This window comes from Gorilla gorilla, chromosome 16 (genome assembly GCF_029281585.2).
Source record: "Gorilla gorilla gorilla isolate KB3781 chromosome 16, NHGRI_mGorGor1-v2.1_pri, whole genome shotgun sequence".
Lineage (NCBI taxonomy): Eukaryota > Metazoa > Chordata > Mammalia > Primates > Hominidae > Gorilla > Gorilla gorilla.
Window position 1 is genome coordinate 93,847,637 of NC_073240.2, and position 25,019 is coordinate 93,872,655.

General features: G+C 45.5%; 2 protein-coding genes across 2 annotated transcripts in view; both read right to left on the minus strand.

The window, feature by feature from the left end:
* The window catches only part of FAM174B (family with sequence similarity 174 member B), a 38,336-nt gene that overhangs the window by 5,889 nt on the left and 7,428 nt on the right, over positions 1 to 25,019 (minus strand). Inside the window, exon 2 of the mRNA XM_019011155.4 lies at positions 6,879 to 7,010. Within this exon, the coding sequence (XP_018866700.3) occupies positions 6,879 to 7,010 (132 nt within the window). The remainder of the gene's footprint in view (positions 1 to 6,878; positions 7,011 to 25,019) is intronic.
* The window catches only part of LOC101141483 (histone H2A.V-like), a 152,078-nt gene continuing 133,958 nt past the window's right edge, over positions 6,900 to 25,019 (minus strand). Inside the window, exon 3 of the transcript XR_002002921.3 lies at positions 6,900 to 7,010. The gene's annotated coding sequence lies outside the window, so the exon portion shown is untranslated. The remainder of the gene's footprint in view (positions 7,011 to 25,019) is intronic.

Here is a 25,019-nt window from a genome sequence, read left to right on the forward strand (position 1 = left end):
ATCCCCCAGAACCACCAAACTGCTAGTGACATTCCTGCTTCATCATTAACGTAAGTCAGAAAGAGTCAACGCTGACCACCACCCCCACCAAAATCTCTATAGGAAGTGAAGGCATATTTAGCTGCCACGGCCCAGGCTTGTTCAGATTTCCCACCATGCCGTAGGATGACACTGGGTTACAACCATCCCACACAAGGAGAGTGACATGTCCCAACTTGCGTCTGGCCCATGTTTTACAAGGAGCTTGTCCGGCAGGCAAAATAGCCCTCAACACAGGAGCACCTGTTGCAGCACCTGTCAGTGGCGTCCGGCACCCTGGCAGCTGACCTCTCAGTGCAGCCGGCAAGGACACCCTGGAAAGAGGACGCAGTGGCCCTACGAGTGAACGACGGAGCAGCCGGAGGGAGGAGGCCTGGCTTGTCTGTGAGTATGTCTGAGACAGAGAAACGTGGGGACACCACCACCACGTGACAGGGAAGCCCCTGGCAGTTCTACTGCTTCCATCCAGGGACACACAAGAAAAGAACTTCCGAAAAACATGGCTTGCTTTTGCAAAAACACTGATACTTAGGATGATTTGTGTTGTTCATCTTTCCTTCCTTCCCTCTTTTCTTTTTCTTTCTTTCTCTTTCCTTTTTGTTTATTTGATCAGATTCCTGTTCACATAGGTTCCATCCTCATAGACATAGACACAAGAATTTTTAAGGTGCCCTGGCTTTGAGTGAGACACCCTAAATGAAAATTGCCCGCAGGCTGCCAATATTGCTTTCCAAAGAAACAAAACTTCTCCATGAGATGCCCATTTTTAACACATATGCTCTGCATTCTGCAAGGAAGAGGACTGGCAGAGGTTTATTCACACTGGTCTGGGGATGGCTTCCGATGCTGTTTCAGATACAGTTACCCTGCAGGTCACCGGCTCCTCTCTGGTTCCTTCCAGGCCTTGCAAGCTCATGATGCCCATTGTTTCTGTACCCACCGCCCAGGCAGCTGTCCATCTGCCAACGCTCCTAATAGTTCACCCTCAGAAGACCACGAGGAAGCATGGGGTGCCTGGCCATTCAGAGGTCCTCAGTAAGTAGAAGCAGCTCCAAGAAGTCACTGCCTTGAGTGTGCTTAGCAACTGCCATGAGGGCATCCATGGGGACTCAGAGCTCTCGGGTAGCAAGCCAGGTCTGTTTTCCCATACTCCCTGCCTACCTTTCAGAGGCCTCATGCTGCAAACTGCACAAAAATGCCCTTTGTTTCCAAGACAAGACACCGTCCAAAGCCCGCAGCATTACAATGGAAATCTCGTGGGTTTCTAATTATACTCCCAAAGGAAGCCCTACCCACAAGAGGGTGGGAAGCAGGGATTTCTAGGATGCACGTCCACACCCCCACGGGGCCACATCTTTTCCACACATAAGAAGCGGGGACAGGGACCTCCCTCTTGGCGGGGAGGCAGGGCTGGCAGGAGCAGTGCGTTCTCCCAGCAGTGTGCCTTTGGGCTGCGCCTGTCACAGCTGCCGGGCCGCCTGCCACACACACGGGAGGAAAAGCCCACATCTGTCTCTTCCTGGAGGACGCCTAGAGGGTGTAACAAAGTCTTCTGTAATAAACCGGGAATGCAAAGAGGCCCAGAGCATCTACACAACTGCACACTAGGCAACAAAGCTCAAAACACATGCAGCCGAAACCCAAACGCCTCTTGAAAGAACCATTTCAAAACCCCAGGGCACTCTTGTACTCTGGTTAGCTATCATTTCTTCTTTCTAATTAGCCTTTTTAAGTACAGAGTTAGAGATTCATTTCTATAGAACTCCCTCCCTCCCTCCCCAAACTCTGGCCCTATGCACTCGAGGTCTTATCTCCTACCCTGCCTGTATTCTTCCTCCTTCATTTCCTACCTGGCTGAAAACTTCGAGAAAAAAAAAGCCTGTCTGATAGGCACAGGCTCTAAGTCACAAGATGTTACCAGAGAGTTACCTGGGAAATAAGAAGCAGGTTACTCTGCCTTACTGCCCTGGTGCCAAAAACATGATTTTCCTCTTTCCACCCAATCACAAAATAACCCAAAGCCATGATTCATCTGATTTAAATGTAGTCTGTTTCCTAGAGAGAACTGAAACATTTGGTTGAGTTATGTCTAAATGGGAAAAACAAGTACCTGTGAACAGATTAGCCATGTGCAGACAAAGAAGTTCACAAAAACACTAAACCAAACATGCAACGCCTGAAACTCTTTGTTCTTTCACACCTATTGGCCTGAAAAGTTGCTCATGATTCATTGTTTGGGTAGAAAAACGTGCCAAAACAGCATGTATAATACAGTCTTATTTCTATAAAAAAGAAAGTTTCACATCTATGTACTCACACACACTCCAGTGGTTACTGTTAAGTAGTGAGATGACAAGTAACTGTATCTTTCCTGTTTATTATCTGTATTTTCTACAGCTTAACATTACCTCTGTAATAAGTACTAACTGCTTAGTCTTTCCAAACAGTCAGTCATCTTTAGGCCTGAGGACTGCAGTGGGCTTGTGTCTAGTGACTCACCTCCAAGTTCACTCACATTCTGATTTTATTTCAACCACAAACAGCACAAACTTCTCAAGGAAGGGAAGCAGAAAAGGCAAAAGAAAAGCAAAAGAAGAAATAAAACGTTTAAGGACTTGGGAGCAGGGACAGGGACTCTTCTTAGTCCCAGATGACGTATCTACACAGAAAACCCAAAGATTCCACATTTATCCTACAAGAATTAATAAAAGTTGAGCAAGGTTGCTGGATTTTTTTTTTTTTTTTTTTGAGACGGAGTCTCGCTCTTTCGCCCAGGCCGGAGTGCACTGGCACGATCTCGGCTCACTGCAAGCTCTGCCTCCTGGGTTCACGCCATTCTCCTGCCTCAGCCTCCCGAGTAGCTGGGACTACAGGCGCCAGCCACCGCGCCCGGCTAATTTTTTGTATTTTTAGTAGAGACGGGGTTTCACCGTGTTAGCCAGGATGGTCTCGATCTCCTGACCTCGTGATCTGCCCGCCTCGGCCTCCCAAAGTGCTGGGATTATAGGCGCGCGCCACCGCGCCCAGCCAGTTGCTGGATTTTTTTTAAAAAAATCAGTATCTTTTAAAAATAACTGCAATAAACAAAAAGTTTAAAAATAATATTTTTTAAGAGACATCAGAGACAAAGTCATGAATCATGAGATGGTGGCTTGCAGAGAAATCTGTTTTTGACACTGTCCCCAAAATGACAGCAGAGAGAAGCTGGCAGCCCCAGAAGCAGAAACCCAGGCATGGAGACTGGTCAGTGGGACAAAGGGGTTCTTTATGGCCGATGGTCTGGAGCGGGAAACTTATACAGAGGGATTTGCAGGGTCCTGAGTTTCTGCCTAGAATAGGGGCAGAGACACTACTAAGGTGCTTCAGGGAGCTAAAACTATTCCTGTATTAAAAACCGCCAAGTGCTGGCCGGGCGCCATGGCTCACACCTGTAATCCCAGCACTTTGGGAGGCCGAGGCGGGTGGATCACGAGGTCAAGAGATCGAGACCATCCTGGCCAACATGGTGAAACTCTGTCACCACTAAAAATACAAAAAATTAGCTGGGCATGGTGGCACATGCCTGTAGTCCCAGCTACTCAGGAGGCTGAGGCAGGAGAATCGCTTGAACCCAAGAGGCAGAGGTTGCAGTGAGCCAAGATAGTGCCACTGCACTCTGGCCTGGGCGGCAGAGCAAGACACCACCTAAAAAAAAAAAACCACCAAGTGTTGAAGGGCCCTGCACTATTGCTGTGTCAGATAGAGATGGAATGCACATCATTAAAGTGGCCAACGAAAATGACCCAGAGCGTGCCTGGAGACCAGGTGTCTCACTAACTTTTGCCCTTGCAACTCGCCAGCCAGCAAGCCAACCTGGACTTTCAAAACACAAGCTTGGACTTATCTGTTAACTTTAACACCTACCAGGTGGTTTACCTTTAGTAGTTTGTTTCACAGCCAGCAGCAATGCCAATATGGCAGTCATTGTCAGCCTAGAAAAGGAACTCGCTCCATTATTTGAAGAACTGAGACAAGCTGTGGAAGTTTCTTAATCTGACACTGGTTTCAACGTGTGCCTTATCTTCATCATACCAGACACAATGTCAATCCAGCACCAGGCCACAATAATATGGACGTCTATGCCCTCAGGGAAAGGCCCCTTTCCCCACCTTCTAGGAAACAGTCTATAAAGAGAATTTCTGAGCAGATTGATTGTCATATTTCCTTGTTTAGGGTCTTCTCTTATTTAGTGGGATGTGGAGACACCATAAAAATAGTTCTGTCTATCATGCTTCCCATGGAGTTAGTTCAGTCACCAAAGATTGATGAGACGCTGTTCACTGGCTCAGAATCAAAACAGTACATTGATCCACTCGAACCATTAAACGCTCCCTGTTGTACAATATTCCCAGCCGTGCAGGAGGAAGCGGACTCTTTTGACTGTGAATAGTAATAAGGACATGGTTTTCTTCACATTATATTTTACTTCTTTGTATTGAATGTGAGACAGATAAAATGGCTTAGCGATAAAATCAATACAATCACTAACTTTCCTATGTACACAGTCATCCCTTGGTATCCTCAGAGAATTAGTTCCAAGACCTCCTGCAAAGACCAAAATCCACAGATGCTCAAGTCTTTTATATAAAATGGTGTAGTATTTGCATGTATCCTGTGCACATTCTCTAGTATACTTTAAATCATCCCTAAATTATTCCTAATACCTAATACAATGTAAATAGTTGTTATACTGTATTGTTCTTTGGATTTGTATTATTTTCATTGTTGTATTCTTTTTTTCCCAAAATTTTTTTTTTTTTTTTTGAGATGGGGTCTTGCTCTGTTGCCCAGGCTGCAGTGCAGTGGCATGTTCATGGCTCACTGCAGCCTTGATCTCCCAGGCTCCAGTGATCCTCCCACCTCAGCCTCCCAAGTAGCTGGGACTACAGGCATGTACCACCATGCCTGGCTAAGTTTTGCTTTTTTTTTTTGTAGAGGTGGGGTTTCACCATGTGGTCCAGGATGGTCTCAAACCCCGGAGCTCAAGAGATCTGCACTCCTCGGCCTCTCAAAGTGCTGAGACTACAAGCATGAGCCACCATGCCCGAGCCCAAACATTTTCAATTTGTGATTGCCTGAGCCTGCAGATGTGGAACCCTCAGGTACAGAGGGCTAACTGTGCATTATTTTGTGGTACGAATAAATATTACTAATTGATTTGATTCTTTTCAAAGGGTGCTGCCCTTTACCTAAAATGTGAATTACAGCTAATGGGATTTTTCTCCCATTCTGTTATCCATAACCAATCCGTTTTAATGCTTTCAGGTTCTTTATAGGATTTAGGTGTGATTCACTAACAAACTGAGCTTCCAAAACCAATATGTATGTAAACATGATAATACAGTCATTTTCTCCAGACATGAGTATAAATAGTACTTTAAAGTAAAAAATATACATATCAAAATGTAAAACACCGATGAGAATATATCTTAACAAAAATGTATAAAACATTTATACATAAATTTTTTAAAGTACTGAAAAACATTTTTTTAAATACCTAATAAATGGAAAATCATTCCATATTCATGGGTTGGGAAAGTCAATGTAAAAGTGCTGATTCTCCCTAAATTGATCCACAGGCAATGCAGTTCCAATCAAAATCCCAAACATTGTCTTCTTGAGTCTGACAACTGATTTATGCAGAAGGGCCAAGGACCGCCAAGGCTGTGCTGAGGAACACAGGTGTGGAAGGCTTGCCTTCCCAGACATGCAGAAGCCATGGAATCCGGGGAGCCAAGATAGGGACCAGCCTGCATTTCTGTTCCACTTTTACTACTAACTGGGACTTTGGCCAAGCAATGCCCTTTCTCTGGGTCTTCGAGCCCTCGTCTCAAAACTATGCTCATCCTCAGCTCTTCCATTAAGAAGCTCACATATTCAAAGTACACCTCAAAATGATCTGAAAACCCACACTACAATCCTAAAGTCACAAAGTCATTCTGACTTTCCTAGAGAAAGCCTTTAAGAAACACACCTGCCTTTGGAGCTCATCGGTAAACTCCATCCAAGCAGGAACGCCACCCACCCAGCCACCTAGCCAGCCACCCACGTCCTCAGCTATTGACATAAGCGAGGCTGAAAGAGAAGTTTCTGTTTGGGTGCCTGGTGTGTGGCACACATGGCTGCTTGGGCCGGACCCCCGACAACCAGTGGACAACTAGCTCGTTGTCTGAAGCACAATCCTCCTTTTCCTTCTATAAAGTTGACTTTGTGTTCTCATTTGGGAAAAGTAATAAATAAGCAATTCTCTGCTGGGTTTCTGGGTGCAGTGTGTTCTAGGAAGGGATCTGATATGGTTTGGCTGTGTCTCCACCCAAATCTCATATTGAACTGTAGCTCCCACAACTCCCACGTGTTGTGGGAGGGACCCGGTAGGTAACTGAATCACAGGGGTGGGCCTTCCCGTGCTGCTCTCGTCCTGACAGTGAATAAGTCTCACAAGACCTGATGGTTTTCTAAGGGGGAGTTCCCCTTTATAAGCTCTCTTGCCTGCCGTCATCCACGTAAGATGTGACTTTGCTTCTCCTTGCCTTCCACCATGATTGTGAGGCCTCTGCAGCCATGTGGAAATGTGAGTCAATTAAACCTCTCTTTATAGATTTCCTAGTCCCAGGTATGTCTTTATTAGCAGCACGATAATGGACTAACACAAGATCAGAGCAGGTCTCTCCATGTGCAGAACATCCCAGGACCCAGCACTTCACTAAAAAACAAGAACACATGGACACCATGCCTGACCTCGAGGTCCCACCAACCCACTGCCCCAAGCCCAGGAGGAAGCCTCTGTCTCCACCCTGTACCTGTATTTGATGTCGAATACTGTGGAGTCCTCATCTTCATCATCCTCTTCATTTAGTGGCGCCATTTCCACTCGCTCTGCTGGAGTGGTGATGATATCATACTTGCGTGTCTTCTTTAACCTCTTTCCTGACCTGCAGGAGAAGAAGCACATTCATGAGAACACAGCTGGGAGAGAAAGAGTCACTGGACCCCAAGCCCCAGAGGACCCGACAGCAACTTAGCAGCTGGTGTTTAGTCAGGTTTCCTTCCTCTGTCTGAGAGTGTGAGGATCTGATGGAAGGCAAACCACACTGCTGCCTCCAGCCTGGCTGCGGAGACTGCTCCCAGGAGATTCGGTTAACACCCTGCTGCCCCACTTATGGTCATGGGACCTCAAGTGAGTGACCGACCTCGCTAACCCTTAAAGCAGAGGTCCCTGGTCTGAGCACTAAAAACTCAGTAAGCAAGATAAATAATACACAAATGCAATGTATATATTATAATATATATTATAATATTTATTATATAATATATATTTTATATTATATAATATATATTATAATATATATTACATATATTATATATTATTAAATATATAATATATAATATATATTACATATAATTTATAATATATTATATATAATATATATTATAATTTATATTATATAACATATATTATAATTTATATTATATAACATATATAATTTATATTATATAACATATAATTTATATTATATAATATAATATATATAATTTATATTATATAATATAATATATATAATTTATATTATATAATATAACATATATTATAATTTATATTATATAATATAATATATTATATAATTTATAATATATTATATATAATATATATTATATATATAATTTATAATATATTATATATAATATATATTATATATAATTTATAATATATTATATATATTATATATATATAATTCTTTTTTTTTTTTGAGATGGAGTCTCGCTCTTTCACCCAGGCTGGAGTGCAGTGGTGTGATCTCGGCTCACTGCAAGCTCCGCCTCCCGGGTTCACACCATTCTCCTGCCTCAGCCTCCCGAGTAGCTGGGACTACAGGTGCCCACCACCACACCCGGCTAATTTTTTTTTTGTATTTTTTGTAGAGACAGATTTCGCCTGTTAGCCAGGATGGTCTCGATCTCCTGACCTCGTGATCTGCCTACCTGGCCCTCCCAAAGTGCTGGGATCACAGGCGTGAGCCATTGCACCCGGCCACAAACGCAATATTTTAAGAAGGCAAAATTCATGCTTTAAAAAAAAGCCCCAAAGATCAAGATGTCCAATGAGGACCAGGTTTCTCACAGCCTGACGCTTGAGGGCACTGCCCTATAGGCCAGCCAGGAGAGAGTTGGGTTAGAAACGGGCTGCTCTGTGCTTGTGTGATCAGGGGCAAGTCAGTTCATCTCCCTGAGCTTCCATTCCCTTACAAACCAAATTGGATAGGAATAGTCTTCCTCACAGGTGAGGGAGACTTGCATGAGATGATGCAGTTAAGCCTGCACACAGCAGGCTCTTGGCAAAAGTCACTATTAGGGATGATAAATAAAGAGGAGTTAAATACGCTACATCATTTCTCCTAGGTCAAGGGCTTGTGAAAATGAGTCAATTTTGTTTCCATCATGAGGATTCATGAGGAAAATGGTTACAACACTACAGTGTTCTGGTTTTGTTTTGTTGTTTTGTTCTGTATTTTAAAGACAGGCTCTCGGCTGGGTGCGGTGGCTCACGCCTGTAATCCTAGCACTTTGGGAGGCCAAGGCAGGTGGATCACCAGGTCAGGAGATCGAGACCATCCTGGCTAACATGGTGAAACCCTGTCTCTACTAAAAATGCAAAAATTAGCTGGGCATGGTGGCATGTGCCTATAGTCCCAACTACTCAGGAGGCTGAGGCAGAGGTTGCAGTGAGCTGAGATTGCGCCACTGCCCTCCAGCCTGGGTGACAGAGTGAGACTCCATCTCAAAATAAAATAAAATAAAGACAGGGTCGCATTCTATCACCTAGGCTGGAGCGCAGTGGTGCAATCATAGCTCACTGCAGCCTCAACCTCCTGGGCTTAAGCAATCCTTTCGCCTCAGCCTCCTGAGAAGCTGGGACTACAGGTGCACACCACCACACCTGGCTGGGTTTTGTTTTTTTTTTTCTATCTGTAGTAGAGACGAGGTCTTGTTATGTTGCCCAGGCTGGTCTCGAACTCCTGAATTCAAGCGATCCTCCCGCCTCAGCCTCTCAGAATACTGGGGATGACAGGCGTGGGACACCGTGCCAGACCTAACACTATGTTTTTACCTTTGGGATGGTAGAGGGTCACTGTGGGCTGCAGGGAAAGCACTGACAGAAGCCACTTCAGCCTCTTGCCTAAGACTCTCTGCACGAAGGCTGCGATATGTATCAGAACATGGCTGGAAGGTCTAGGACACCACTGGGAATAACACTATTAGTGTGATGACTGACGTTCTTTGTGTTTGTTCCTCCACTCTCTTGAACTTTTTCCTAACTGCTTTATATTCACTGATGTCCCTCCTTTTTCAGAATATTTAATACTGTCTATGAGAAACCAGCCAACCCAGAAAGTCATAAACGGGGCACTGAAGAATCAGGTTCCCTACACATTCTTCTTGCTGACCATAAGCTATTCCCGAGTGGAGACCACATCAAAGACACACGCGAGATCTCTTTGTCTTCAGCACGGAGAAACTCTCCAGTAAGTTGGCAAAATGAATGAAAACAAAACTTCACTTTCAGATTTTCTAAAAATTTCTGAGCAACAGCAACTTGGTCTTGTCTTAACTGATATGATTTACCAAAAACACGGTTTACCAAAGTGTCACGTCATGTCTTTGGCATAAAGCAACCTATACAACCCACAGCACCCACTTCTCATGGTTCCTTGGGTACGGAAAAGGAGTAAGATTTTGGAAGAGGGGGAACAATCAGCTGTAAAGTCTGATGATACCCAAGCCTTATCACACTGCATTTTTCCTCTCTGCTTTCATCACCGGTATACACACACACGCACACACAGGCATGGGTGCGAATCTACCCGGATTCTGAACACAGGATAAAGCATGGTGCAAATGCCAAGCCTGGTGATAAGAGGATAAACCAAAGGTGCACACAGCCAGTCACCTTGCCAGTAGCGCTAGGACAACAGTATTTAGAGATCAAGCTTTGTGTGGGACTTAAATGCTAACTTCATAAACAGTTGGATCCACATTCTTTCCCCCAAGAGATTCTTCTCTCCACCTCCCTCCAAAGGAGTAAAATAAATCTCTGCATTCTGCCCTAGATGACTTATAACCCCAGACCAATTCCATCTCAACACTGGCAGGAGGAAATTTAAGCCCAGAAGTGGATCCAAATGCCACAAGCAATCCAAGACAAAACCACATGAAAAACCACCCATCCTCAAGCCTTTGAGACTAGGGTCAAACTCCCGATCTACACGCCTTTCTCAGAAAGACAGCCCTAAATCTCTGTCCGGACAAGTTGCGGCTGTCTGGGAGGAGAGCTTGGCTTCTGCAAAGGGACAAGGCTGGGCTGTCCATTTCTGACACACAGCTAAACAAGCATCTGGAACGGGAGAAAAGAAATGTCCTTCAAACCCAAGGACATGAGAAAGTCCCCTGTGGACCCTCAAAAGGACACACCCAGACGGCTTCAGGCTGAGGAGTCGTAGTCATGTTTGTGACTCTTTTTCAGGCACCACAAAGCCCAGAAAATGCAAAATCGGATTAGCAAACCTCATTGCATACTTGGAACTTGATGCCTCATGTAGTCATTGGCCCTGGGGCAGGACTGGTGGCTGACCCTGAGAGAAAGCTCCGGAGGCTCTGTCTTCAGCCCTAGCCCTGCCCCGTGGGAGTGAATCCCTAACACCTATAAAATCACTTTCCTTCTCTATAATCTTATCATTCACGTATATAGAGTCTTACAATAAGAAAATTAGCCTGCTGAGCTAAAATAAGGCCCTTGAACACCAACCTATGGGAGAAGGAGGAAAACTATGCTAGCATCCAGAACACTGTGGCCCATGATGCTTTAATGCCAGCCTCTGCAGCCAAGCAACCCCAGGAAATAAAAAATCCCAAGATTATATACCAAAGGTGTGACGGCTAATGCTCTGTGACAACTTGAGTGGGCCACAGGGTGCCCAGACGTTTGGTCACACTGTCTGCGAGGATGGCCCTGGATGAGATTAACAGTGGAATCAACGGGCTCTGAGTACAGCAGATGGCCCTCCCTAATGTGGGTGGGCCCCATCCATGCAGTTGAAGGCTTGAATAGAACAAAAAAACACAGCTTTCCCTCAAGGAGTAGGAGAATTTCTCCTGTCTAACTGCCTTCCAACTGGGATATCAGTTTTTTTCCTGCCTTGGGACTCAAACTAAAACATCGGCTCTTTGTGAGTCTGCAGTTTGTCTGCATTTAGGCTGGACCTTATACCATCAGCCCTCCTGGGTCTCCAGCTTACAGATGGCAGATCTTGGGACCTGTCAGCCTCCATAATCACATCAGCTGATTCCTTACAATAAGCCTCTCTCTCTCTCTCTCTGTCTGTCTCTCTCTCTCTCCTCTCTTTTGCTCACTCTCTATCTCTCCACACACACACACACCCTATTGATTCTGTTTCCCTGAAGAATCCAAATACAAAAGGCTATTAGCAAGAGTCCTCATGTATGCTTCAAATGCCAGTTTTGACATAATGAGCTGGAGAAATTACATTTCAAACAATCAACTCTCTGAAACACAACTCTCTTTACAAAAGAAGAGCAATTTCTGCTGTTTCCACTGCTGGGTGTGTTAATAGGGATAAAACTGAGACTGCTGAGAAGTTTAAAGACATCGAGACACGTTCCCAGCTGTGGTGCACCGGCTGTGTTGACAAGGGTCTCCGCGGATGGTAGCAGGAAACCTCATAGCGTATAAATGGAGTTGGGGGTGCAGGGACAGGGAAGTGGGATTGGGGGTGCAGGAAATCTTCACATATTTCTTTCTTTTTTTTTTTTTTTTTTTGAGACAGAGTCTCGCTCTGTAGCCCAGGCTGGAGTGCAGTGGCACAATCTTGGCTAACTGGAATCTCCACCTCCCAGGTTCAAGCAATTCTCCCTGCTCAGCCTCCAGAGCAGCTGGGATTACAGGCGCCTGCCACCATGCCCAGCTAATTTTTGGATTTTTAGTAGAGATGGGTTTTCGCTATGTAGGCCAAAGTGGTCTTGAACTCCTGACCTCAGGTGATCTGCCTGCCTCAGCCTCCCAAAGTGCTGGGATTACAGGCATGAGGCACCGCGCCCAGCACATTTCTCAAATTAAAAGGAGAATTCTTCCTTTACTAACTATGCACCAGTCAGAAGCCGGGAAATTTAGGAACAGAGCCAATCAGCATTTTCCACATACCTTCAGATCCGCAAGCCTGTCTGAACAGTGGGCTCAGAGAACAGTGCAGTTCTGCCTCAGAGAGAGAGAAAACGTGAGAAAATGGGAAAATAAAGTGCATTCGAAGCCTGAAAACCCTAACCAAGTCTGGCTCTCTCTTCTCTAAGTGTAGATTCTTTAACGTGTCTTTTTAAATAATAGTCCATAAGGCTGGGCACAGTGGCTCACGCCTGTAGTCCCAGCTACTTGGGAGGCTGAGGCAGGAGAATCACTTGAACCCAGGAGACGGAGGTTGCAACAAGCCGAGATCTCGCCACCACACTCCAGCCTGGGTGACAGAGTGAGACCCTGACTCAAAATAATAATAATAATAGTCCCTAAAAGTTTAACTTTTCCTGGGTGCCAGCTAAGCCATTTAAATTTGTGATCAAATGTAAAACATCTAAAGCACGCTTCAAGGCATGTGCTGCTGGTATCCCTGTCTAACAACTGAGGAGACTGAGGCTCAGGGAAGCCGACTTGCCCACAGCCATGTAGCTAATCAGTGGCAGAGCTAGGGTTTGAAGCAGGCAGTCCAGTGACCAGGAGACTTTCAGTGGGGCCTGCTTCCCACGTGGGTGAGTGAAAGTGCCGCACAACTACCCATGGTCTGAAATGTGCCGCGGAGATAGGCTGCATGGGGCTTGAGAGTATAGACTGGAAGCAACTCGGGAAAATCACAGGGCATAGTGAGCACATATGACCCCTGAGAGGGCCAGGGGGTGCTCCAGCTCAGACCTCCCCAACAGGTCGCCTTGAGCCATCCCTGGCATGCCCTGCTCTGTCACTCCCACTCACTCCCATCCAAGAGCCCCACTCCACGCCTCACCGGACTTCGCAGCCACTTGACTTTAGCACCAAAAAACTCTTTGCCCTCCCTCATCACACTCTGGAATGTGTCACTTTGCACAGCTCACATTTTCATATTCCACACTAATCTGGACACACTTCTAACAAACCCTTTCTAAACTGTGACTCCCTCAGGAGGTGTGCTGGTTTGCAGCCGGCCCACGCCCACTTCCTCCCTCCTTTTGGCATCTGTATCCTCCGTGCCCTGGGTGAAGCCCCTCCCACATGGGCCTGGCCACACCCCCAGTTCCAGGAGTGGACGTGAGCCTGGAGCCTGAGCCAATCCAGGCATTGCTGCCCCCAGGCCATGGCAATGGCAGAGGAGCAGGGCAGTGGGAAGGGGAAGGCACGACCAACCCGACCAACCCGAGCCAATGACTCTCTGCTGTGAAGGCTGGAACAGGGCAGGTGGGTGCCCCTCCCACTGGCCTTGAGGCCGAGATGACATAAGCCATCATGCCACCATCTAGAAACAGAAAATAAAGGCAATATGGTGGAGGGCAGATTGGAAAGAGAGAGACCAAGTCCTAAATCAACTACCAAGCCAGCTCTCCTTAAAAACTACAAGGCTACTCTCTTTCACCAAAGCCAGCTGGGGCCGGGTTTTCTGTCACACACACAACCTAGCAAACCTTAACTGCCTCGAGGTCTCAGGGAAGGCACTGCACGAAGGGAAACCACCACTGTAATCACAACACCTTCCTGGGGCTTTTTCTACATTTTAATAGTTAGCCTTCCATATGTAAGTATAATTTTCCTATATCCTCAAGCCTGTTTAAACCCCAGGACTCTGCCCCTTATAGAAACAATGAACCACACACACAGAAGCAGAGTTGACATTTTTTGCTTAGGGCTACCTGTAAGCAGGCTTTCAATGAGGACAAACAACCGGCAACTGCACCTCCCAGAACTGCCATGAGCCTGAGGCAAAGGCAGAGACTACACGGCTGTGATGAAGCTGAAATCCCCTGGGTCCATTCGTGGGCAGTGGGCCAGCCTTGGGGACAGGGCCCTCATTCTACTCAAAGACACACACAGCTCAAGGACAAAGCGCCTGGTTCTAGAAAGAGCCCAGGTTTGCAGTCAGACTTGGGTTCGCAGCCCAGTGCCCCCACGTCCAGAGCCTGTCCCCTCAGCTGTGTACTGGGGGGCGCTGGGGGCCAGTGGGACGGCAGCCTACAAGGACAGACCAGCTAGCACTCCTCATCGAAGAATGAACTTTGGGAAATAAAGAAGTGAAAAGACTGCTGGCCCATCTTCCACAGCAGGAATCTTTCTTTTCTGAGATAGGCCACTGTTAACCAGGAGGCCTCAACCTGGTTGAGATGTAAAGTGGTCGTTTTATTAATAAATAAATGTCCATATTGTCTTCACAGGAATAGGCAAGGCCAGATAATTTCTAGAAGAGATAAAGCAACCTTCCATCCGAACCAAAACTCATTTCTAACAAGAGAGAGGAGAGGTTCAAAATTCTTTTAGTCTGAAATATAATCCTGAAGCCAGAGGGTTTGTTTACTCAACGGACGGTTCACCAGCTGCTCAGAAACAGGTTTCGTGTGAGTGCTCATACGTCCCACTTATACAAACAAGGAGGCCGAGGGAGGACACCAGCCCCTGGCAGCCTACAGAGGGGGAGGCCTTCCTTCCTCGCCCTCACCCACGAAGAGAATAAAACAGGACTAAACCCTTTAGACTCAGTTCAGTTTTGAGTGTGACAGTCAGAGCCACCAACTCAAAGTGCAGAGACTGAGGTTCAGGGGTCAGCCCTGCAATTCCCCTGTTGGTGTGCTTCTGAGCAAGCCTCTCGTCATGAACCCGAATTTCTTCATCCATTTCTACTTCCTGCCAGGTGTGGTCCGGGTTCTGATGACACAGCCTCTAACACTTCTCACTCTACTTACTCCAGGGGGCCACAGGCTTTCTCACTTCTCCTGAGGCCATTCCAGGACATCGCAACCAGGCTGGGTTTTCTCCTTCTTCGGAATCCTGCAGCCCCTCTTCATAGGCACATCCCTGCCACGGGGCACTGTCTACACATGACCTCCAGGCACACAGGCCCCTCCTGCGTCATCCACAGCACTGGGGTGACGGTACCAGCAGGCACTGTGAGGCGACAACCCTGAGTGCCAGGTAATGCACATGTGATCTCATCACAGCCTCCCGCCAGTGAGGCAAGGAGGGCTCCCATTATCAAGGCAAGGAAACCAAGGCCAGAAGGCACTGAGTGACCTGTCCCAGGAAGCAAGCAGAGCTCGAATCCAGATGCATCACACTCCACAACATGAGCCCTTCACACTCCAACAAGAGGGTAGGAACTCACCTCGGACCTCTGGATGTGCCCCAACCCTACAACTCGGCATTCAACAGACACTTCTCAGGACCCAGAGATGCCCCTGCAAGTTCTTTTGGTTGCCAGCCAGCTCCCGCGATGACCAAAAGCAACCAAAACAAGCTTGTGTCAACAGAAGGAGGGCACGCTGCGCCTCTGACTAGGAAGTTTTAATCTCATAAAGATTTCAAGCCATCTAAATTAATCTGCAAGCTCAGTGAAATGCAGTAAGATACCGACCAATTTCTGCTGGGGTTCTAAATGAGCTGATTCCAAAATTCATGAGGATGGGAGAAGCAGCAAGAATGGAATAGCCGTGAAAATTCTATAAAGGAGTTAGATAGTAAAACATGCTATAAAACTACAATAACTGAACACAGCGTGATATGGTTTGGAACTGTGGCCCCAACCAAATCTCATGTTGAACTGTAATCCCCAGTGCTGCAGGTGGGGCCTGGTGGAAGGTGACTGGATCATGGGGGTGAGCCTTCCTGAACGGTTTGGCACCATCCTCTTCGTGCTGTTCTTATGATAGTGAGTGGTGAGTGCCTGAGAGATCTGGTGGTTTAAAAGTGGGTGATACCTCCCGCCTTGCTCTTTCTCTTGCTCCTGCTCCCACCATGTGAGTGCCTGCTCCCCCTTTGCCTTCCACCATGATTGGAAGCTTCCTGAGGCCTCCCGAGAAGCAGAAGCTGCTATGCTTCCTGTACAGCATGCAGAACCATTAGCCAATTAAACCTCTTTTCTTTATAAATTACCCAGTCTCAGGTATTTCTTTATAGCAGTGCAAGAACAGACTAATACACAGTGGCATCCCACATTAACAATCAGATGCTATAGCAGAATAGAAAGTCCAGAAATACACCCAAATACACACTGGAATCTAGTATAGGATAAAGATGGCATTTCAAATGAGTGAGAAAAAGGTAACTCATTAAATATTTTGTTGGTAACCACTCATATCTCACACTTTGTATCAGCATAAATTAGATGGATCAGACTTAAATGTAGAAAATAAAACCATAAAAGTACTAGAAGAAAACATGGGAGAAATCCAAAATCCATTTTTTTTAAAAAGGATGATAAATGTAAACACATAAAAATGTCTTAAAGTCAAGGTAAATAGGCGGGGAGCAGTGGCTCACACTTGTAATCCCAGCACTTTGGGAGGCCGAGGTGGGCAGATCACCTGAGGTCAGGAGTTCGAGACCAGCCTAGCTAACATGGTGAAACCCCACCTCTACTAAAAATACAAAAATTAGCCGGGCATGGTGGTGGGCACCTGTCATCCCAGCTATTCGGGAGGCTGAGGCAAGAGAATTGCTTGAGCCCATGAGGCAGAGGTTGCAGTGAGTGGAGATCGTGCCACTGCACTACAGCCTGGATGACAAAGTGAGACTCCATCTCAAAAAAAAAAAAAAAGTCAAAGGAAATGATATACTGGGAGAACTATTTCTAACTCATTATAAATTTTGGTTTTTGTTTTTTGGTTTTTGTTTTTTTTAAGACACAGTCTCACTCTGTCACCCAGGCAGGAGTGCAGTGGCACGATTTTGGCTCACTGCAACCTCTGCCTCCCAGGTTAAATTGATTATCCTGCCTCAGCCTCCCAAGTAGCTGGGATTACAGGCACGCACCACCACACTCAGCCAATTTTTGTATTTTTAGTAGAGATGGGGTTTCACCATGTTGGCTAGGCTGGTTTTGAACTCCTGACCTCAAGTGATCCACCTGCCTCAGCCTCCCAAAGTGCTGGGATTACAGGCATAAGCCACCACACCTGGCTAACTCATTATAAATGTTTTAAAATTTAATCTCCTTAATATATATATAGTCCCTACAAACCAATAAAAAAGATCAATAATCTAATTGAAAAATTGGTAAAGAACATAACACAGGCAGTTCACACACACACACACACACACAAATCCAAATGGCTCTGCATTCTTAACTACGAAAAAATGTCCAATCTCACTTTCAATAAGATAAGTGTAATTTTGATCTTCACAGAGATTCAATTTTTCACCTATTAATTTAGCAAAAATAGAAATGTCTGAAAACACACTGTTGGCAAGGATGTAGAGAAACACTCTCTCATTACTTGTTTGTGGACATGTAAATTGTTACAACATATACAGAGAGCAGTGTGACAATATCCATCAGTTACAAAAGGTATAGCCCTTAGTCGGCAATTCCATTTCTAGGAATTTGTCCTACAGGTATGTTTCCACATGTGTGAAATGACACCTACATGCCCATTAACAGAAGACTGATTAAATAAATTATGTTACATCCATATAATGAACACTAAGCACCTATATAAACGAATGAAGAGCTTTTTAGGAATAACCACTCAGACACACAAGATATTTTTATAAAGCAAGGTAACAAGCATAGTGTATGTGTAAGAGATAGAAAAGATATCCACATGCAAAAGAATAAAGTTGGACTCCTATAAATCATGTAAAAAAATTAACTCACACAATATACAAAAATTACCTCAAAATGGAACTTACATATAAGTATGTAAGACTTATATGTAAGAGCTAAATTTTTAGAAAAAAATAGCATAAATCTTTGCGACACTGGATTAGACAATGGCTTATTAAATATGACACCAGAAGCAAAAGCAACAAAAGAAAAACTAGATAAATTGGACTCATCAAAATTTAAAACTTTCGTGCTTCAAAGGATATAATCAAGAAAGTGAAAAGACACCCCCATAGAATGGGAGGAATCACTTGCAAACTATACATCTGATCAAAGTATTTGTATGTAGAATATATGAAGAACTCTTACCCATCAATAATAAAAAGACAAATAACCCAGTTTAAAATGGGCAAAAGACCTGAATAGACAGTTCTCAAAAGAAGATTTACAAATGCACAATACACGAAGGCACACAAGGTCAACATCACTAGCCATCAATGCACTGCAAATTAAACACACAACGAGATACCACTTTATACCTTAGGATGGCTATAAGCAAAAAGACAGACAATAACAAATGTTGGTGAGGATATAAGAAATCATACCCCTCATACACTTCTAGTGAGATGTAAACTAGTACAGCAATTTGGAAAACCATTTGGCAGTTTGTCAAAAGGTTAAACATGGAGTTATCATATGACCCAGCAATTCCACTCCTAGGTATATTCCCAAGAGCCATCAAAATACATGTCCACACAAAAACTCATACACTTGTTCAGAGCAGCATTATTCATAATAGCCCCAAAAAGGAAACAACTTAAATATCTGATATGGTTTGGCTGTGTCCCCACCACAAAGCTCATCTTGAATTGTAGTTCCCATAATCCCCATGTGTTGTGAGAGGGACCTTGTGGGAGATGATCAGATTATGGGGGTGGTTCCCCCATGCTGTTCTCATGATAGTGAGTTCTCATAAGATTTGATGGTTTTACAAGGGGATTTTCCCCAATCCACTTTGCACTTCTCTCTCCTGCCACCATGAGGACATGTTTGCTTCCCCTTCTGCCATGATTATAAGTTCCCTGAGGCCTCCCCTGCCATGCAGAACTGTGAGGCAATTAAACCTCTTTCCTTCATAAATTTCCCAGTCTCAGGCAGTTCTTTATAGCAGCCCCTGAGAACAGGCTAGTACAATATCTATCTATTGATGAATGGGTAAATAAAAGATGGTATACCCATTAGATGGAACATAATGGCAATAAAAAGAAATGATACATGCCACACATAGATGAACCCTGAAAACATTATACTAAGTAAAATAAGCTATTCACAAAAGACCACACATTGTATGGTCCCACGTATATGAAAGACCAGAAAAGGGAAATCTCTACACAGAAAGAAAATTCGGAGACGCATAGAGATTAACTACTATGGATTCATGGTTTCAGTCTGGAGTGATGAATGTATTCTAAAATTGATTTTAGTGATAGATGCACAACTCTGTAAATATACTAAAAACCATTGAGTTGGACACTTTATTTGTTTTTTTTAGAGAGGTGGGGTCTAGCTATGTTGACCAGGCTGGTCCAAACTCCTGGCATCAAGCAATCCTCCCATCTTGGCCCCCAAAGTGCTAGGATTACAGGCATGAGCCACCATGCCTGGCTGGGTTGGACACTTTAAATGAGTGAATATGGTGTATAAGTTATATCTCACTAAAGTCATTATAAGAAATAGGGAAGGAATGTGTGTGAATGTGTGTGTGTGTGTGTGTGTGTGTGTATGCATGTATATATTACACTCACCTGCTTCTATATTTATAAATCTCCCTGGAAAGATTTGACAAGAAATTGACAACACAAAGTGAAGAAAACTGTGTGGCTAAAAGGTAAGAATACTTTTTTGCTATATCCTCTTTTGTTCTTTGTGAATTTTGAACCATGTGAACATATGACCTATTTTAAAACCAAGTAAATAAATAAAATTCAATGTAAATCATTAAAATAAATTTTGAAATGGACTAAGTCTGTGTCAGGCTGCCCCTCTGGCAGGAGACCCTTCTCCCAGGGCCCACCCATGGCTGCCTCCATGTGGCTTTGCCCGGCTCTCCTGGTGACTTCAGAACCCAAACTCAGTGACTCAAACCTTTCCTCCACCTCGGCTGTTTCCATTTTTAAGCCCACTAAAGTAGTTCTGTAGCCCAAGGACCAGCGTTCTGCCAAAACCATATTACTTGTCAATGAACAGCACACGTGAACTCTGACATTTGGAAAAAGTAATCAAGAAAATGAAAATGGATCATGGGAGAGGAAGACTGAAGCACACAGGTGCCGCCAGTGTAGACAGGAGGACTAGCAGGCAACCCTGAGCCAAGCGGTCCCTCCAATGCTCTGAGGACACAGACCTGTTTCGCTTTTACCCTCTGAGCTCTACGCTGCACCTCCTCCTCAGGACATAAGAAGTAACAGAGCTTCCCCCAGAAAACCAGCTACACTTGAAGAAATGAAGAACATGACTCAGAACCCACTCTTCAGCCCTAGCCTCTGCCCCACCCTGTAAGGAAGCAGGTGTTGGAGGCCCCTGGACAATCAACAGGCTAGCCAGGGTCTCACCACCATGGCCTGCCACCAAGACACATTCCCAATAACCAGCCTACCTCCCTTTCTGCCCTGGGCACAGCCCTCTGAGCTCCACCCGACACCTTCCACCTAGAGCATTTTCGACAAGCCACTGAGAGGCAAACACCGGTGTGATAGAAATCTCATCTTACTCCACTGCAGATGGGCCACTTCAGACAAATAAGTCACATGAGGCAAAAGCATTTTCCTCTGGTGCAGCAAGAGCCTCCAGATCTCCAGCAGCCAAGCTCCAACACCATCCAGCTCCGGCAGAACCCTCCCCAACACAGAGGCTGGGGAGACCTTGGATGCACCCTCGCCTCACCCCTGTCCTAGGGCACCCCCTCCCACCACGCTGCAGCCCGTCAGTTCCAGCACCCAGCACCCAGTCACCAGTCAAGCACCATGGCTCAACATACCAGGTCAATAACTCAAATGCCCCAAGGCCTTGTAGATAAAAGAAACCAGAGCAGCAGGACTGCTGAGACCTAAACAAGGGAACAAACAACAGTGACAAGTGGTGGACAATACTCTGTCTTCAAGTCAAAAAGGCACAAATAGCAGCACCCTGCCCAGCCTAGGTGGAGTGGCAGCCACCAAGCTCCTGCCCGGCTGCCCCGGAACAGAGGTCTTGCACTTCCATGTATCCCCACCTGTCAAAAGAAGCAGGAAATCTAGATTTTTATATAAAGGCTCCTAACTTTTAAGTGTTCTCAACTATCCTAGTTTTTAAAACACTGTGCAGATCAAAAAACAAAACAAATGTCTGTGGGCCACATTTTTCGGCCCCAGGCCATCAGTTTACCATCTCTGACTTGGTTCTCTGACCATGGTTCATTAGGTCCTATGTGCCAAGCATGAGTGATATTTAGTAATTCAGCTCAAAATCATGAGCCCAGAGAGATGTAATGATATGCACGTTCCACTAAATCCTTCCTTATCTCTGTTCACTAACAGTTCAACCATGACTAAGGAGTATTGACCATTATTTATATAATCTAGCTGCTTCCTCTCCCTCCTGGGCACCATCCCATTGGGGTTAACCAAGTGTTAGCACTGTTGGCTGACCCCAGGATGGGCATGCAGCACACAGCACAGACTGTGCCCCTGGGGGCTTACTCTTCATAGAGGATCATCCAGCATGGGCCAGACAAGCCTGAAGAGCTCAATGACAAGTCTTCAGGTGTTTCTTCTTTACACTAAAGTGTTTACCCTCCATCTGCTCCCCATCCTGTTTCTCTTTCCCTCTCTCAGTCCCTGAGGGATAAATCCAATGCTTACTCTTCCAAGACAAAAGCAGCACACAGTAAATCCGGCAACAGCAAATGCCCCAAGACCTGTTCCTCCAGCTCTCGGGTGTGTTTGCAAAGGGTTGGTTCTGCTTTGTTTTTATATAAGGGGCCAGGGAAGGGAAGTGAGGTTTAAAGCAGAGAAGGTAGCCTCTAGGGGCAGCCCCATGGGGTCAAGGACAGCGGCAAGATGACCCAGAGGGGCCCTTGGTGGACCCAGGCGACCTGACCACCACCTGGAAACTCTGAGGTCACAGTGCTTTGGGGCACATGTCATAAGGGGCCCTTTCAGTACCACTTATCCCTGCCACCCAGGTAGGGGAGGGTGGGAATGTCAGTCCTCACCACCCACTCCTTCTAGGCAGATGCTCCCAATGCCCCTCCACCCAGCCCCAAGGCCCAGCTGCATGGCTGGAGTTTTCATGAGCAAGTTTCACCTGTGAGTCCTCTTCTTCCTCACCAAACCTATCCCTTTCCCTGCCTGGTCACCCCCTTCACAATGCCCCCCTTCTCTACTCCCTTCAGGACAGCCTGACACTTTCCTCTTTCTCCTCTTCATCCATTCAGGCCTCCAGTCTTCCCAAGTGGTCCTTCCAGCACCTTCCACGGGTCTCCCCAGACATCCTGCACCCCCCACACCAGCCACGTCACTATTCATGCATTCTTGGTAAATCCTTGGTACAACCTAATCTGGACCAACATTTCTAGAGAAGCCCTGTGATTACTTCACTCTTGTGTTAAAATCCTCCATTTGCTCCACTCACCCACTACAAATCCCCTAGTCCTCCAGCTGGAATTGGCTTCCAAAATCCAGCTGCAATGGGAAGGGTGAGGCGGACACCTCCCCTTCCCCAGCTGCTCATCCTTCAGCAAGACACTTCAACAATTGAGCCTTGGTTTTCTCATCTGTGAAATGGAGATGATAAACCAAAATTGAAATTCTAAGCCCCCCAACCATCTGAATGAACCCCTCCTCTCAGCAAGGCTATTGACAGCAATTTGGAATCTCGGCAGTTCCAAAGCTAACCTGAAAAACTAATTCAGGCCATGATGGGAAGGGTGGGGGGTTGGACATACCTGATTCTACGCGCCTCCCTTTTGGAATTATTGATAGACCCTTTAAATCTGACAAGAAACATTTACAATCTATTCTCTCCAAAGCCTGCTACCTGGGGGCTTCGCCTGCATAATAAAACCTTGGTCTCCACACCGACTTATCTTAACCAAGACATTTCTAAGTCTTTAGACAATAACTTAACTCTTTCAACCAATTGCCAATCAGAAAATCTGTGAATCTACCTATGGCCTGGAAGTCATCCCCCCTTCCAGTTATCCTGCCTTTCTGGACCAAACCAATGTACATCTTACATGTATTTGATATCTCATGTCTCCCTAATATGTATAAAACTAAGCTGTACCCCAACCACCTTGGGCACATGTTCTCAGGATCTCCTGAGGGCTGAGTCATGGGCCAGTGGCCACTCATATTTGGCTCAGAATAAATCTCTTTAAATATTTTACAGAGCTTGACTCTTTTTGTCGACAGGACTGACAGTGCACCACTCATAGGAGTGAGGAAAACATATAAAATGCTTATCACAGAGTCCGTTACACAGTAAGGGCTTAATAAATACTAGTTGCTATTATTGTCATCAACATCACAATTTCCAAGTGATTTCACAAACCCTACCCTCAGCAAAGCTTGCTTCACCCATCTGGTCCTGGAAGAACCTCTTCTTCCTCCCATCCTGCCAAGTCCTAATTGTCCTCCTCCTCCACCATGCCTTCCCAGACCATTCTGGTCCCTGACCCATCCTTTCTCAGTTTACCTAGCATTGCTTTTAATACATGGCTCCCCTGTGGGACTGGACGGCTCCTTATCCGTCAAGCAAAATCATTCAAGGCATAAGCCAAAAATACAATTCTAAGCCCCCCAGCCAGTTGAACAGACCTGGCCAAGAGGACCCCAGAGAAACCTGAAAAACTAAATTCCAGGCCTAGACAAGAAAGGAGGTCAGACACGCCACATTATACCCCTCCCTTTTGGAGTTTAGGCAAAAATGACCAGCATTAATAATGAAATAGAGATCATAAGACTGGCAAAACAAGGCTCTTTGTGGCAACAAGATACCAAATTCCAACCTGATTCTGTGTAACATCACATGACAGATAGCAGGCCCTGAAGGAAATGAAATTTTACCCAAAAATATCTGTGACATGGTTTGAAATGGCCCTGCAAAGCCATCTTTTGTGGGAAAATTTTTGCATCTATAGAGAATCTTCATTAATGCAGCTAGGCCTTTGGTGGATCTAGGAAAGATTAACTATAAGTCTGGCACCTTTTAAGATCTGAAAAGAGGCATTTACCTTCTATTCTCTCTGAAGCCTGCTACCTGGAGGCTTCATCTACATAACAAGAACCTTGGTCTCCACAACCCCCCTTATGTTAACTCAAGCATTCCTTTCTATTGACTTCAAGTCTTCAGACAAAGCTTAACTCTTTCAACCAACTGCCAATCAAAACCTCTTTGAATCTGCCTATGGTCTATAAGCCCCACTTCAAGAAGCCCTGCCTTTCCGGGCTGAACCAAAGTAAACCATCCATATATTGATTCATGTCTTTGCCTGTAACTTCTATCTGCCTAAAATGTATAAAACCAGGCTGAAACCTGACCACCTCGGGCCCACGTTCTCAGGACCTATTGATATTGTTCCCCAGGTCAATATGGTCACTCATATTGGCTCACAATAAACCTCTTTAAATATTTGTAGAGTTTGGGGTTTTTGTCAACAAAGGGCATTATCCTATGCCTTAGATTGAGCTGGATGGTCCTTGACCTCTGATGTGTTCCATGGCACCTCTGTGTTCACAGTGGGTGCTAATTAAACACCCTGGGAAGAACACTGTTTACTCAGCCGTGTTTGCTCCTAGGTGCTGGGTTCAGTGTTGGGGAGACCTGGCTGGACAGGGCCAAACTCAGCCCACCACATCTTGGAGGCCCAGAAAGGGCCAGGCTGAGCATCCAAGCCCCTAGGTTTAAGTCCTATTTTTCCTACAAACTCACTCAGTGACCTTAACCAAGCCTCCCCACTCTGGGCCTCAGTTTTCTCATCTGTACAATGAGTGTAGGGAGGTAGGCGGAAGGAGCTCTGAATGCAAAGAAACACCTACCTGAGAGGGAGGGGTCTAGAAG